Source organism: Cricetulus griseus, chromosome 5 (genome assembly GCF_003668045.3).
Source record: "Cricetulus griseus strain 17A/GY chromosome 5, alternate assembly CriGri-PICRH-1.0, whole genome shotgun sequence".
In the NCBI taxonomy this organism is placed as follows: Eukaryota; Metazoa; Chordata; class Mammalia; order Rodentia; family Cricetidae; genus Cricetulus; species Cricetulus griseus.
This window is the reverse complement of record NC_048598.1, coordinates 183,350,944-183,365,576: the sequence shown is the minus strand read 5'-3', so window position 1 is coordinate 183,365,576 and position 14,633 is coordinate 183,350,944. Positions and strand designations below refer to the sequence as shown.

The window sequence follows — 14,633 nt, the reverse complement described above, 5'->3', positions numbered from 1 at the left end:
GTTTGGGGTTGGAGCCCAAGCCCCACATGTACAAGACAAGCGTTCTGCCACTAAGGCATCCGTGCCCTGCCCAGTCAAAGGCTAACTCGACTTCTGTCTCAGTTCCCTCAAAGGAAGGATCACAGCAGGTCCTAGTGGCTTGTGAATGGTGCACTGGCCCAGACAGGAAACTGATGTCTGCCTTTGTGTGTCTACATAGGATGTGGAAAGCTATGATCCAGTTTTGAACCCAGTACTGAACCGTGAAGTTCGACGAACAGGAGGGAGAGTGCTGATTACCCTCGGTGACCAAGACATTGACTTGTCCCCATCATTTGTCATCTTTCTGTCCACCCGAGACCCAACCGTAAGCAGTGGGACACTTAGTAGATGAGCATGATGGTGGTGTTTGGAGCTGACTGAGGCACCCAGCCTCTTTTGTCTTCTTTCTGACAGGTGGAGTTCCCACCAGACCTCTGTTCCCGGGTTACCTTCGTGAACTTCACAGTCACCCGGAGCAGTTTGCAGAGCCAGTGTCTCAATGAAGTGCTTAAAGCAGAAAGGCCCGATGTGGATGAAAAGCGCTCTGACCTCCTGAAACTGCAAGGTAGGTTGTGGGCCTCAGCTTCCAGGGAGTGGTGCGGGCAGCAGGCTAGGCTCTGGGGGGTGAGGCTGAGGCTGCACACCCAAGAGCAAGGGCACACTGTTCCAATGCTGTCTGCTCTCTCAAGGGGAGTTTCAGCTGCGTCTACGGCAGCTAGAAAAGTCACTGCTGCAAGCTCTCAACGAGGTGAAAGGCCGAATTCTGGATGATGACACCATCATAACAACCCTGGAGAATCTAAAACGGGAAGCTGCTGAGGTCACAAGAAAAGTGGAGGAGACAGACATTGTCATGCAGGAGGTGGAGACTGTGTCCCAGCAGTACCTGCCACTGTCTACTGCTTGCAGCAGCATCTACTTCACCATGGAGTCCCTGAAGCAGGTGAGGCCATCGGCATAGCAGCCCTGGCTCCCATTGTGGCCTAAGGCCAGCCCTGATGGTCACATGACTCCCTTCCAGGTTCACTTCCTGTATCAGTACTCACTGCAGTTCTTCCTCGACATCTACCACAACGTGCTGTACGAGAACCCCAACCTGAAGGGCGCCACTGACCACACGCAGCGCCTCTCTGTCATAACCAAGGACCTCTTTCAGGTAGAGAGCAGAGCATGCCCATGTCTGGTGCTCGGGTGCAGATTTCCTGCCTCCAGAACACCAACGTCCCCCTTGGTTCCCAGGTGGCCTTTAACCGCGTGGCTCGAGGCATGTTGCACCAGGACCACATCACCTTTGCCATGCTGCTGGCCAGGATCAAGCTGAAAGGCACCCTGGGGTGAGTGGCTGGCTCTGCGGGTCGTCCTGGAGTCTTGTGTTAGGATGCACTCTCCTTTTCCGTGTTTCTGGGTCACAGCTGTGGTCTCTTTGCTACGTAGAGACCCTGCCTGACCTGTCCTGCCCCCACAGGGAGCCCACCTATGATGCCGAGTTCCAGCATTTCCTCAGAGGCAACGAGATTGTGCTGAGTGCTGGCTCCACCCCCAAAATCCAGGGTCTGACTGTGGAGCAGGCTGAAGCAGTCATGAGGTTGAGCTGTCTGCCTGCCTTCAAAGATCTGATTGCCAAGGTTCAGGCGGATGAGGTAACTGTCTTTCATGTATATGAAAGTCCTCAGTCTTGACTGTGTGTGCCTGTGTCAGATATTTCCGGTCTGCTCTCCCGGCGCCACATACCAGATAGTCTTGTGTGCTGACGCTTCCCTGTGTCTCTACAGCAGTTTGGCATTTGGCTGGACAGCAGTTCCCCAGAGCAGACTGTACCGTACCTCTGGAGTGAGGAAACACCTTCAAGTGAGTCCATTTCAGGCCCTGCCTTCCTCTCCCTGAGCCTGACTATAAATCTGGGTCTGATATTCCCAAGAGAAGTCATCAGTGACTCCCCAGGGAAGTGTTTCAGCATCAGGACGTGTTAGAAGCCAGTCCAGAATGGTGCTGCCCCCCGAATCCCGCTACTCAGGGGACTGAGGTGGAAGATTGACGGTTCCAGGCTTCATAATGAGATCCTCTCAAAACAGCAAAATCACCATTTTAGGAGACCATTTAGGGAGATGGCTCCTAAGTAGGAATTGGCTATGAAATAGAGGATCAGATTTCTAATTCCTTCAAGTCATCATGAGTGACCATGGAGACTAAGGACATAACTCAGTGAGAGTACTTACCTAGCAGGTGTAAGGCCCCGCCTGGGGAGTCACTTCCTCCCATTGAAGTATGGGGGATGCCGCAAACACTGAGTGTGTCATACCTGGTTCTGGGCTAACCAGGATGCAAAAGGAAGGGGCAAGCAGCAGTATGTGACCTCAGGGAGCTGGACCACAGGGCAAAGGGGCTCTACTGCACTCAGCCAGCCAGTGTTCTGACTCTGCCACCAACAGGAGTTATGTGTGGTGTGGTTTCAGAATAGACAAAGGCCAGCAGGATGGGAGGTGGGTAAAGACCTGAGTTCCATCCCTGTGGCCCATGTGCTAGTCAGGGGAACCCACCCCACTAACCGTCCTGACCATCGTGCTCCACATGCAGCACAGCCCACAGGTGTCTGTACACGTATGTACAGACACCTGCAAATTAAAGATGTTCAACTGTATTTCAAAACATTTCCCCAGGGCAGTCAAAAAAATTCTCAAAAATAAGTAAATAAGACGGGCATTGGTGGCGCATGCCTTTAGTCCCAGCACTCAGGAGGCAGAGGCAGGTGGATCTCTGTGAGTTCGAGGCCAGCCTGGTCTACAGAGCTAGTTCCAGAACGGCTAGGGCTGTTACACAGAGAAACCCTGTCTCAAAAACAGAGTTTTATTTATTTTTATCAGGCTTTGTATCGCATGCCTTTAATACCAGCACTAAGGAGGCAGGGGGCATGTACATCTCAAGTTCAAGGCTAGCCTAGTCTACTATGAGTTCAAGGCAACAGATGAGGGGGCTAGGGAAGATAGGTGGCTTAGTGGATAACAGTGCTTACCACACAAGACAGACGACCTAAATTTGGATTCCCAAAACCTACAGTAGTACGAGCATCTGTGACCCCAGCACACCCCTGTGAGGAGATGGGAGGCAGAGAGAGATGGAGGTTCACAGGCCAGCTAGCCTTGGTCACACGGTCGTAAAGAGATACCCTGTTGTAAAGTGAAGAGGATTGACACCTGAGGTTGTCCTCTGCCCTCCACACACATGCCATGGCATGTGAGTGGACACGCTCCCACACACAGTCAACAAATGAACCACAAGTGGCAACCACACCCCTGTAACTCCAGCACCATGGAGGAAGAGGCAGGAGGATTGTGAATTCAAGGCTAGCCTGGGAACAGTCCCTAAAGGCAGCAAACTCAACCAGTGGCACTTGGTCAGCACCCCATCCATGCCTGGTGTTAGCCCTTACCACCCACCACAGTCGACAATAGGACAGGTGCTTCTTGGGCCCAAGGGAGCCAGGAGGGTGTGTGCTTTGTGGATGGGTTTGAACTGAATCTTGCTTGGGCTGAGCATTTGGCGGAATCAGTTCCCTGGATGGAGAAGTCAGAAGGGATGTTATCTCCAACAGTACGCCTTTACCCACCCTTGCCACACCTCATTTCAGCTCCCATCGGGCAGGCCATCCACCGCCTACTCCTAATTCAAGCTTTCCGACCCGACCGCCTGTTGGCCATGGCCCACATGTTTGTTTCCACAAACCTCGGGGAGTCCTTCATGTCCATCATGGAGCAGCCACTTGACCTCACCCACATTGTGGGCACAGAGGTAATGTCCCCGTGCCCCATCCTGGCTCCCGTAGACACCACTTGCCTTTACACCAGCGGCTGGCCACACAGCCCAGGCACACGCTTCTTGGCACAATCTTCCCAAAGCCAGCACCATCCTCAGGCTTTCTCTTGACAGGTCCTGTCTTGCAACTGGTATCTACCTTTTCATTTACAGGTGAAGCCAAACACGCCAGTCCTGATGTGCTCCGTGCCTGGGTATGACGCCAGTGGGCATGTTGAGGATCTTGCAGCTGAGCAGAACACGCAGATCACTTCTATTGCCATTGGTAAGGACACTTGATGGTTTTTTGGACATGTGCCAGCCTTGAAGCATAAGGCTGCTGTTCACACTAAGCTTCCTTGTCTCAGGCTCAGCAGAAGGCTTTAACCAAGCAGACAAGGCCATCAACACTGCTGTGAAGTCAGGCAGGTGGGTGCAGTTGGCTTGATCTTACAAAGTCCCTGTGTGTCCCCAGAGTCCCTGTGAAAGCCACCAAGTCACTCTGACCTTGTGTGTGCAGGTGGGTGATGCTGAAAAATGTGCACCTGGCCCCAGGGTGGCTCATGCAGCTGGAAAAGAAGCTGCACTCCCTGCAGCCACACGCCTGCTTCCGACTTTTCCTCACCATGGAGATCAACCCCAAGGTCAGCAAACAGGGTGTGGCTCAGGGTGCTGGTGCCTCTTGTGTAAGCAGTGTGCATAGTCAAGGGATCGCCTGCATCAAATGTCTGCAACCCCAAAACTTTGTGATGCTGGGGCAGAAGGATTGCCAAGAGCTTGAGCACATCCACACCTTGTCTCCCCAAAGTAAAAGCACGACATCACAGAAGCCATCTTCTCCCTCAGGTGCCAGTGAACCTGCTCCGAGCAGGCCGAATCTTCGTGTTTGAGCCACCTCCTGGGGTGAAAGCCAACATGCTGAGGACATTCAGCAGTATCCCCGTGTCCCGGATGTGCAAGGTAAGGAGCACCCCCCCCCCCATACACCTGCACAGAAACCCGTGTGTATGGGGAAGGTAGAAGATGAGTAGGTCCCAAGTGAGCAGATGGACCCCCAGAGCCATGACCCTGAAGCCACTCACTGCCCCTGTGCCACAAGAGGACAGGGGTACTTCAGCAAAGATCCCTGTCGGTTCTGTTTTGCTTAATGCCCAAATCCACTGTTTGGGTCCGTTTTTAGAAAGTCTGTCTTCTACGGATCTCTGAGTGAGTTCCAGGACAGCCTCTAAAACTACAGACAAAAAGAAAGCCTGTCTTCCAGAAACCTGTCAAAATTCAAGTGCCATTGTATCTCTCCCGGTCTTTACAAACTGGGCACTTCTCTCTGCTGCAGCCCAGGTGGCTGAGGTGCAAGGGTGTGAGTCACTCTGTGGGTCTTCGCTTTTGAAGTAGAGTCTAGTTTTCTTAGACAAACACATGATGCTCTCTGACCATTGTGTCCTTGTCATTTTCCTCATCTAGTCTCCAAATGAGCGTGCCCGCTTGTATTTCCTGCTGGCTTGGTTTCATGCCATCATCCAAGAGCGCCTGCGCTATGCTCCGCTGGGGTGGTCAAAGAAATACGAATTCGGAGAGTCTGACCTTCGATCGGCTTGTGACACAGTGGACACCTGGCTGGATGACACAGCCAAGGCAAGTAGCCTACGTCACAGCAAAGATGACAGGGTGCTCTTAGGGGAAATCATACTTAGACACACATCACATGGGATGTGGGAAAATAATGGATCTGAACTCAGGAGTGCTAATATTTTAGCAGCCAGACCTTGACAGTATAGGACTTGCTACATGGAAGTAGGTTCCAAATAAGCATATTGCCCCCCCCCCAGAGGCCTAGAGCCGACACCCTCCAGTGTACACATGTAACCCAGCCTCTCTTCACCCCAGGGCCGCCAGAACATCTCACCTGATAAGATCCCATGGTCTGCCCTGAAGACCTTGATGGCCCAGTCCATCTATGGCGGCCGTGTGGACAATGAGTTTGATCAGCGTCTACTTAATACCTTCCTGGAGCGTCTGTTTACAACCCGAAGTTTCGATAGTGAATTCAAGCTTGCCTGCAAGGTTGATGGGCACAAGGACATTCAGATGCCTGATGGTATCAGGTGTGGCCACCTGTGGGGACAGAAGTCATAGTGTAGTGGGTGTCTGGGGACAGTCTTCCCAACTCTTGATTCCAAATGTCTCGTTTTCTCAGGCGAGAAGAGTTCGTGCAGTGGGTAGAGCTGCTGCCTGACACCCAGACGCCCTCGTGGCTGGGCCTGCCCAACAATGCCGAGAGGGTCCTGCTTACCACCCAAGGTGGGTAGTGAGTCTCCTCACTCCTCTGGAGCCCTGCCCACCCTGAGCCTGCTGGGTAGGGTTTGTTCACCTCTGTGGAAAGGTACAGAAAGCTGGCTTTAGTTTGAGGTTAGAAGCACTGATTGGGGCTTGGTGGTGGGTACATAGACCTGTGCCCCTCGCTTAGAGGCCAAGGCAGAAAAAGCATGCAGTTCAACAGCTGGTCTACACAGCATGGCTTAGGTTACATGAGACCATGCCTCAGACAGCAAAACAGAGCTTGTATTCAGTCAGTTTCTGTTCTGTTCTACTTTTCACCCAAGTACATCCCTTCAACGAAGTACTAGAACAACCATTTAGAGCCAGGCTTCATGGCTCATACCTGTGATCCTAGCACCCATGTAGTAGAGGCAATAGGGTCAAGAGTTCTAGGCTAACCTAGGCTCCATGAGAGACCCTCTTTAAAAACATCAGGTGAGATGGCTCAGTGGTTAAAAGTGGTTGCTGCACAAGCCATAGACACCCGAGTTCTGTCCTCAGAACCCAGTCCTCAGATGTATGCCGTGCGTGCATGCTTGCGTGTCTGTACTCAGACCAGGGTAGACACATGTGTTCATCAGATTCCAGCCAATGGACTCCTTGTCTCCTTTTATCGCTTGGGATTTATTTTCAAGACAGTCTCACTGTAATTCAGGCTGGCCTGGAACTCTCATTGCTCTTCCTGCCTCGGTCTTTTTAAGACTTTCGCCAGGCAGTAGTGGCGCAGAGGCAGACAATCTCTTGAGTTTGAGGCCAGTGTCGTCTACAGAACTAGTTCCAGGACAGCTAGGGCTGTTACACAGAAAAACCCTGTTTCAAAAAAACCAAAGAAAAACACAAAGACAAAGACAAACCCTGGACTACTGAGAAGTACCTTGCACCAGAAAAGAGCCAAGAAAATAAAACTGAAAATATATTCAAAATACCATCCAGTCAGCAATTCTAAAGCAAGACTCCCCAGATCAGTAGCAACACTGTAGAACCTTCTAGGGTAGCCAGTTTTGAGAGGTGCTCGCCTAATGTGATTCTGTGAAGAGGCGAGGGCTGGTGAGGCAGGGTGGACGGTTCCCAGCTGCCTCACCCTTCTGCAGAGAACACTTGTCTGGAAGCTCGCTGATTTCCAAGGTGTCTTACGTGTCAGAAGTGCTTGTGGGAGGAGCCCCCTTTGCGAGGAGGTGGGGACTGTTGTCCATGGAGAGTAGGTAGTGAGCAGCTGTTCCATGTATTTAGTTTGAAAATGAGTATTTGAGACCAGGGAGCTAAGCAGGGTAGATACAGCCTCTCCGGTGTGTAGGCCGTTGCCTGGCTTCTCAGCCTCCCCAGTCCAGAAGGCAGGGAAGTTCAGTGGTCTGGCCTTTAGTCTCCATGGGTGAGGGACAGGCCAGACACTAGTGTGGTCGTGGGCATGGTTGGTGGGGGCAGAGTTCAGAGGGATCCCAGCTTCCACCTCAAACATCCCCACAGCTGTATGGACACACATCATGGGTCACGCGGAGGCCACTGCTTCTGTCTTGATAGCCCTCGATTGACTTGAGCCAGTTTTCTTGTGTGTTTACCTCTTCCCGGGCCCTGACCTGTGATTCAGATCACGTGTGGCAGAGTGCAGCCCAGGAGGCTGCTGTAGGGTCCTGATGCTGACGTCTTCCTCCTGCCATGACTGGCCTAGGTGTGGACATGATTAGCAAGATGCTCAAGATGCAGATGCTGGAAGATGAGGATGACCTGGCCTATGCAGAGACCGAGAAGAAGACAAGGACGGACTCTACATCCGATGGCCGTCCAGCCTGGATGAGGACGCTGCACACCACAGCATCTAACTGGCTGCACCTCATCCCACAGACGCTGAGCCCACTTAAGCGCACTGTGGAGAACATCAAGGTAGCTGGGCTAGAGCCTTAGTGTTGTCTGAAGAGTCGGTGTGCTAGCCCCCAAACTTGAGCAAGAGGAATGACCACTTTTAAATCAATTGTTTTAGAGCCGTCCATGATCTGAGAGTTAGGGGCAGAGGTCATTCTTTATATGGGGAGCTGGTGGCAAAGCTGGGGCCACACCACAGCTCTGAAACTGTGGGGCATGAAGTAGATCTTGGGCCCTCTTAAGGTTGACTTGCTTCTGTCGACAGATTTTGCAGTCTTCAGCGCTCTTCTCTTTGGTTTTAGGATCCTTTGTTTCGGTTCTTTGAGAGAGAAGTGAAGATGGGAGCCAAGTTACTCCAAGATGTGCGCCAGGACCTTGCTGATGTCGTCCAAGTGTGTGAAGGGAAAAAGAAGCAGACCAACTACCTGCGCACACTCATCAATGAGCTGGTGAAAGGTACTGAGACGTGCAGGCTTTGCCATTCAGCCCGTCCACACCGTGGATAGACCCCACAGCCCCAAGCCTCACATCCAGACTTCCTTGGGGTGGCTCCCAAGTCGGGGAGGGTGTTAGAAACGCCCCTGGTTGCCCTGGACTTTCCTAGTTTTGTGCAGCTTCTGTGACTTTTAGGGGTGGTACAGCAAAGGGGACACAAAACAAGCAGGACAAGAAGCATGCCCAGTCCAGAGATGCAGTGTGCACTGCAGTGTGGGCCTCCAAGCATGCGCCCCACACTGCTCTGACCCTAGAAACTACACTGACAGATGTGCCTGGGCTTTCTGGGTGTGGACAGGGTGCCAGGTGCAGCCAGGAAGTAGGGCTGTAGTATGCAGCTGCTGGCAGTTTGAGCCACTTCAGCTGCCGAGGAGTTGGCAGAGCTGATGACAACGCCTGGTTCTCCATTCTTCAATGCAGGGATCTTGCCTCGGAGCTGGTCCCATTACACGGTGCCTGCAGGCATGACGGTTATCCAGTGGGTGTCGGACTTCAGTGAGAGGGTCAAGCAGCTCCAGAGCATCTCACAGGCAGCTGCGTCCGGTGGTGCCAAGGAACTAAAGGTGGGCAAGCCTGACCTGCTGTCCCTCTAGGATGGCATTGGGGACAGCCCAGGTCTGTATCTGACCTGCTCTCTTTCCCTGGGGACTGTTGTTTCTGCAGAACATCCATGTGTGCCTGGGTGGCCTGTTTGTGCCTGAGGCCTATATCACTGCCACCAGACAGTATGTGGCACAAGCCAACAGCTGGTCTCTGGAGGAACTCTGCCTGGAAGTCAATGTTACTGCCTCACAGAGTGCCACCCTGGATGCCTGCAGCTTTGGGGTCACAGGTGAGCTACAGTCTGAGTGCTCAGATAGCCTTTCAGTGTGTCCCTTCTCTGAAGCCTTTTTCCAAGTGACTAGGAGAGCAGCCTCGCTGAGCTTGTGGGTGCCCTGGAAGCGGGGCTGCGGGGCTGGGTGCCGCTTCAGCCCTGGTCTCCATGTTTCCCCACAGGTCTGAAACTTCAAGGGGCCACATGCACCAACAACAAGTTGTCGCTTTCCAACGCCATCTCCACGGTCCTTCCGCTAACACAGCTGCGCTGGGTGAAGCAAACCAATGCGGAGAAGAAGGCTAACGTGGTAAGTACCATCTTCCCTGTTCCGTGGCTCTGCCAGGGACTCTACCTACCTGGCAATGACTTCACCACAGCCCTGACCCCTGCAGGCGCCTCTTATCTCCAGAGTGAGTCACAGCAAGCCCCTTTCTCTGTCCCACAGGTGACCTTGCCTGTCTACCTGAACTTTACTCGGGCAGACCTTATCTTCACCGTGGACTTTGAAATTGCTACAAAGGAAGACCCTCGCAGCTTCTATGAGCGAGGAGTTGCAGTTCTGTGCACTGAGTAAAGATGGACTTTTCTTGGGTTCTCTCTGGAATAGTAAAATCCAATATTTAACATTCATTCATCCTTAAACCTTTGGCAAGTTTGATGGACTTGTGAAAAGAAAGTGGTTGGTTCGCGCAGGAAGAAATGGAGGGTGCTGTGGTTGGGAACAGGGACTGGGAAGGTGACAGTATGTGTTTAGAGGGCTGATGGAATGGCTTGTTTTCTTATAAAACACTAAGCATGACAGGTTCCCGCCTCTTGTGGTTGCTCAGTCTGGTGTGGGAATCCTTGCGCTACACCCAGCCCACCTCACCTGTTGAGCCTGGCAGCAACTGTGTAAGAACAGCACTAAGACTTGTCTGTCTCACAGACACAGCCCTCCACCAATCCCGTTCTCGCACACTTCATTTCCATACCACCCAAGCATGCGGATAGTGGCCTCGGCCTCACAGGAAGGGTAAAGGTTAGCCTGGTCCTAGCGTGTGTCCCCACAGTGACTGTGAGTGTGGCACTTGGTGGGCAGACTTTGCATCAGCTGTAATGACTTTTTAGCACAGAGAGGGAGGCGCTGTAAACAAGCAGCCTGTGTTGTCTATGAGGAACACAGGGGACAAGTGCAGGTGACTGTCGTCCTGCAGAGCCCACAGAAGCCTCCAAACACTCCTAGGGTGTTGCCTGGGTCTCTGGGGGGACTGCTGGGAACACCAGGCTCGCCCCAGCCCCATAACTGGTCCTGAGAGCACCTCCCCCCCCCCCAGGGAGCACCCCCACCCATCCATCCCTCCTACAGTCAGAAGAGTCAGTCATGCTGGACAGTCACCACCAGCCCTATTGTCCTCCCTGGTGGAGCCAGTGGGGGCACTGCTGAGCAAGACCATACTCCCAACAGCACCCCAAGGTGGACCTTGCCCTTCCAAGAATGGGCACCTCCTTATGGCACCTTTTTTATTTGCACTTGGGAACCTTGTGGTCCTCGTCCTGCCGCCATGGAGATGACACTAGAGTGGAGAGGTGGTGGAGCCTGGACCTCGGGTGGCTGCGTCAGACTCCTGTTCAGCTCTCATTACCTACCACAAAGACAGTTACAACAGAAGTCTGGTGATGGTGGAAGCAGGGAAACACACCCCCCACAGTGGGCCCAGCACTCCAGCAGAGCTGACTGTAAGAAACCCTGCTCCCGGGTGACACGGAGGGCTTCATCAGCATAGCTGACAGACTTCTGAACACACTAGAACAAGGGACTCTGTCCTGCCGCTGCCTCAGCCTGTGATCCAGCACTCGGGAGACTCGGGCAGGAAGGTTGCTGGGGCTATGTGACAAGATCCTGGGGTCTAGGAGGCCCAGTGACAGCCACTGGAACCATTGAATTGCAACCTATTTTTAAATATTTTCTGCATTAGTGTGTGGGTGGGTGTGTGTGTTCACATGTGCACAAGCAAATGGCACAATGTGTCCCTGTGTGGTGGTCAGAGAACAATTTGTGGAGATGGTTTTCTTCCATGTGGGTCCTAGGGATGGAGCTATGGTCGTCAGGCTGGGTGGCAAGCCCCTGGCCCCCTGAGCCCTGCACAGCCTTTTTTTGGTTTTTTCAAGACAGGGTTTCTCTGTGGCTTTGGAGCCTATCCTGGCACTCACTCTGGAGACCAGGCTGGCCTTGAAGTCACAGAGATCGCCTGCCTCTGCCTCCTGAGTGCTGGGATTAAAGGCGTGAGCCACCAATGCCCGGCACTGCACACCCATTTTTAAGCCACATGGTAGAGACCTGTTTACTGCTAATCACTGTTAGTTGGGAGTGAGTCCCTGGCTCTGTGCTGGCTCCACGGCCCTGTCCTGTGCTAACCAGGGCCCCGGGCTGGGCTGGGCTGCGTACTTCTTCTTTCTCTTAGTTCGCTCAGGCTCTGAAAGTAAAAGCTCCAGCTTCCTCTTAGAAAGTGACAGCCTGGGTCCCTTGTCTCTCTCACTCCCGAGTCTGGGAGGTGGCCGAGTTGCTCTCGCTCTGCTCGGCAGGTGTCTGCTCATCTCTGGGGTCTCCACAGGAATGGGGGGGCTGGCAGCCCTTGTCATCCTCCAGTCCTCTGTTGATGGAGACAGCCTAGCAGGCCACCCATTGACCTCCTGGGGGCCTAGTGCCTTTAGTTCCCCCTCAGGCTGCATGTCCACGTCATTGATTTCCAGGGCTATGGGGGCCCAGCCAGAAGCTTTCATGGTGAGATCTGGAGCCTTTGGCTGCAGCGAGTCTTCCACAGTGGCCTCCTCAGTGATCTTGAACCTCAGTGTGTAGGAAGGTGCATTGCGGTTCCTGTCACCCAGGAGGCGGTGGACACGCTGGCGGTAGTTGCGGTAGGTGGAATGACCCGGGGAATCTTCTGAGTCACCATCATAAGGATCTGAAAACTGATTTTAAAAAAGTTTTTGAGGGCTTGGCTATGTGCAGGGGCCTGAGACTCAGTTCCCATCACCACAGAATTGAAAAGTTTCTGAGCCAGCAGATAGTCCTAGCAGCAGGCTAGTGTGTGATGCAGTTGAAATAAGCCGTCTCCATCACTAGGATGGCAAATGGACATTTGTATGATTGACTTTGCAGCTAAACGGGTTTTTTTTCTTTAAGACAGGGTCTCTTGACCCTGAGCTTCTGACCTCTTGCCTTCACCTCCCCATCGAGGGACCTTTGTAGGGATCTAATCCAGAGCCTCAGGAATGCTACTGAGCTACCTCCCCAGATCATCTCACTAGGTAACCTTGACTGGCCTAGAGCTATGTGTGTATACCAGGCGGTCCTAAAACTCAAGAGATTTGCCTGTCTCTGCCTCCCAAGTGCTGAGATCAAAGGCTGTGACACCACCACCCAGCTTATTTTGCTTGTGTAAGACAGGGGTCTCGGGCCAGAAAGATGGCTTAGCTGTCCAGTTTCTAATGCCACATGGCAGCTCACAACCATCTGGAATGCCAGTCCCTCTTCTGGCCACCTGGGCACTGCATACATGGAAGCAAAATACCCATGCATACGGAAATAGGTAATTTCAAAACATTAAAAGACAGGGACTCAGCTGGACCATGGTGGTGCACACCTTTAATCCCAGCACTTGGGACAAGGCAGAGGCAGGTGGGTCTCGTGAGTTCAAGGCCAACCTGGTCTACAGAGTTCCAGGACATCCAGGGCAACACAGAGAAACCCTGTCCTGGAAAAACAAAAACAAAAATAAAATGAAAGACAGGGTCTCATGTAGCCCCAGCTAGCCTTCAGGGATACAAAGAGAAATCCTGTCCTAAAAAAACTAAAAACATGAATAAATGAAGAAATGTATTAAATAAAAAAGTGTCTCATGTAGTCCTAGCTAGCCTTCAACTTCTCAGTCTCCTGCCTCAGCCTCCCAGGTGGTGGGATTATGAGTGTGTGCGCCACCCTGCCCAGTGGAAAACTTTTTTGTGGGTTTCTCTGTGTAGCCCTGGCTGTCCTGGAACTCACTCTGTAGACGAGATTGACCTCAAACTCACAGAGATCCGCCTGCCTCTGCTTTCAGAGTGCTGGAGTCAAAGGGGTGCACCATCATGGACAAAGTGCTTAACCCTTTAAAGGATGCTTGGCTGGGCCTCTGGGAGTCCCCAACTTGTGCTGTGGGGATCAGAACTTCCTGTGTGCCCTTTCATGTGCTCTGGGGGCTCTTTGTCAGCATCTGTCCCTGTCTTGTGGCACTGCCTGTCATCCAGCACTCAAAGGGCAAGAGACCGGCCTGTCCTGAGTGGAGTCCAGCCTGGGCTATGTAGTGAGACATCCCACCTTTAGTTACCACCACACCACCAGACTGCTATGTGCAGGACTGCTTGGACTCTGACCCTCACAGCCACTCGCTAGGCTGGCCTGGGCTTTGGAGGTCTCCCTCCGTCTGGCCCCTCGGGGCTTCGGCCAGGTCTGAGACATACCTCTCTGCAGATGCCTTCGGCGAAGTCCATAAGGTTCCTTCTGGAGCTGACCTGTGAGTAAAAAACTTGATGCCGATTCTGCCATGGCAGCTTAACATACAGGGCATTTGGGGTGCTCACTGCTAACATGACAGGACATGCTCACAGTCACCCTGGTAAGAAGGGAACCCTGAACAAAAAGTCCTCCCAGAGCCTAGCGGAGGCAGGGGAGCCCTTTGCAGGCACAGTGGGCCAAACCAGCGCTCTGATACTGGTTTGGGGCCCAAAGCCAGAAGGAGGTGGGGAGCACTGAGCTTTCCTTCTCAACTGGTCCCCCCACATATGCAGAAGTGGCAAGGCTTACAAAGCTCACACAGGAGCCCAGCCTGGCCTTTGGTAGGCTAGCACTTTCCCTCTAGCCCCAGGCCCCTGAAGAAGGTAGCTTTCCTTTTCTTAAAGAGCACTGGAATATGAATACTTTTAGTTCTGGAAAGGTAGGAAGGAATTCAAACTTGCAGTGATGGCATTCCCGCCCCCCCCCACAAACATGAGGGCACCTGAAGGCGATGACGAGCCTGTCTCTGCCACTTCCGGAAGCCAGCTGCACTGAATGCTGCCCTGATGCAGGTGGGTCGACTGGGCCTCAGGCTGGCCATCCCTCAAGGACAGGCACACGGACTTTCACTTAACTAAGAATACCAAGTTAGAGAGCAAAGCCTGGGTAAGAAGTTCTAGAGCACAGAGAAGGGTGGGCTACAGAGGACAGGAAGGAAGCTTTGTTTCTGAAACAGTCCTACCCTGTGGCCCAGGCTGGCCTTCTTGATTCTCTAGGAATATGAGGCTGCTGAGGCAGGAGAAACATGAGTTCAAGGCCAGCTGGGGC

General features: G+C 52.9%; 2 protein-coding genes across 3 annotated transcripts in view; one reads left to right on the top strand and one right to left on the bottom strand.

Moving 5' to 3' along the window:
* Window positions 1-10,099, top strand: part of Dync1h1 (dynein cytoplasmic 1 heavy chain 1) — a 61,997-nt gene extending 51,898 nt beyond the window's left edge. The window contains exons 58-78 of one of the 2 annotated variants that reach the window (XM_035445400.1): window positions 200-346; window positions 436-586; window positions 711-964; window positions 1,043-1,177; window positions 1,261-1,355; window positions 1,487-1,661; window positions 1,797-1,869; window positions 3,647-3,807; window positions 3,985-4,096; window positions 4,179-4,239; window positions 4,331-4,454; window positions 4,657-4,770; window positions 5,272-5,442; window positions 5,695-5,912; window positions 6,005-6,108; window positions 7,793-8,004; window positions 8,286-8,439; window positions 8,899-9,041; window positions 9,142-9,310; window positions 9,475-9,602; window positions 9,741-10,099. In XM_035445400.1, coding sequence (XP_035301291.1) covers window positions 200-346; window positions 436-586; window positions 711-964; window positions 1,043-1,177; window positions 1,261-1,355; window positions 1,487-1,661; window positions 1,797-1,869; window positions 3,647-3,807; window positions 3,985-4,096; window positions 4,179-4,239; window positions 4,331-4,454; window positions 4,657-4,770; window positions 5,272-5,442; window positions 5,695-5,912; window positions 6,005-6,108; window positions 7,793-8,004; window positions 8,286-8,439; window positions 8,899-9,041; window positions 9,142-9,310; window positions 9,475-9,602; window positions 9,741-9,869 — 3,030 coding nt within the window. In that variant the 3' untranslated portion in view covers window positions 9,870-10,099. Of the gene's footprint in view, window positions 1-199; window positions 347-435; window positions 587-710; window positions 965-1,042; window positions 1,178-1,260; window positions 1,356-1,486; window positions 1,662-1,793; window positions 1,870-3,646; window positions 3,808-3,984; window positions 4,097-4,178; window positions 4,240-4,330; window positions 4,455-4,656; window positions 4,771-5,271; window positions 5,443-5,694; window positions 5,913-6,004; window positions 6,109-7,792; window positions 8,005-8,285; window positions 8,440-8,898; window positions 9,042-9,141; window positions 9,311-9,474; window positions 9,603-9,740 lie in introns of both variants that reach the window. The other variant, XM_027416595.2, reaches the window with a different exon arrangement.
* A 1,533-nt stretch (window positions 10,100-11,632) lies between these two features.
* On the bottom strand, window positions 11,633-14,406 carry LOC100771658. The gene is made up of 3 exons (XM_027416596.2): window positions 14,308-14,406; window positions 13,772-13,822; window positions 11,633-12,244 (listed from the first exon to the last, which is right to left on the bottom strand). The coding sequence occupies exons 1-3, from the start codon at window positions 14,404-14,406 to the stop codon at window positions 11,633-11,635; spliced, it is 762 nt and encodes a 253-aa protein (XP_027272397.1).
* Between the last annotated feature and the right edge of the window lie 227 nt (window positions 14,407-14,633).

Coding starts and splice junctions, on each gene's coding strand:
- LOC100771658 (XM_027416596.2), bottom strand. CDS start 14,406: ATGGCCAGCCTGAGGCCCAGTCGACCCACCTGCATCAGGGCAGCATTC. Junction 13,823..14,307: donor AGGCTCGTCATCGCCTTCAG/GTGCCCTCATGT, acceptor TTTTACTCACAG/GTCAGCTCCAGAAGGAACCT. Junction 12,245..13,771: donor CCGAAGGCATCTGCAGAGAG/GTATGTCTCAGA, acceptor TTTTAAAATCAG/TTTTCAGATCCTTATGATGG.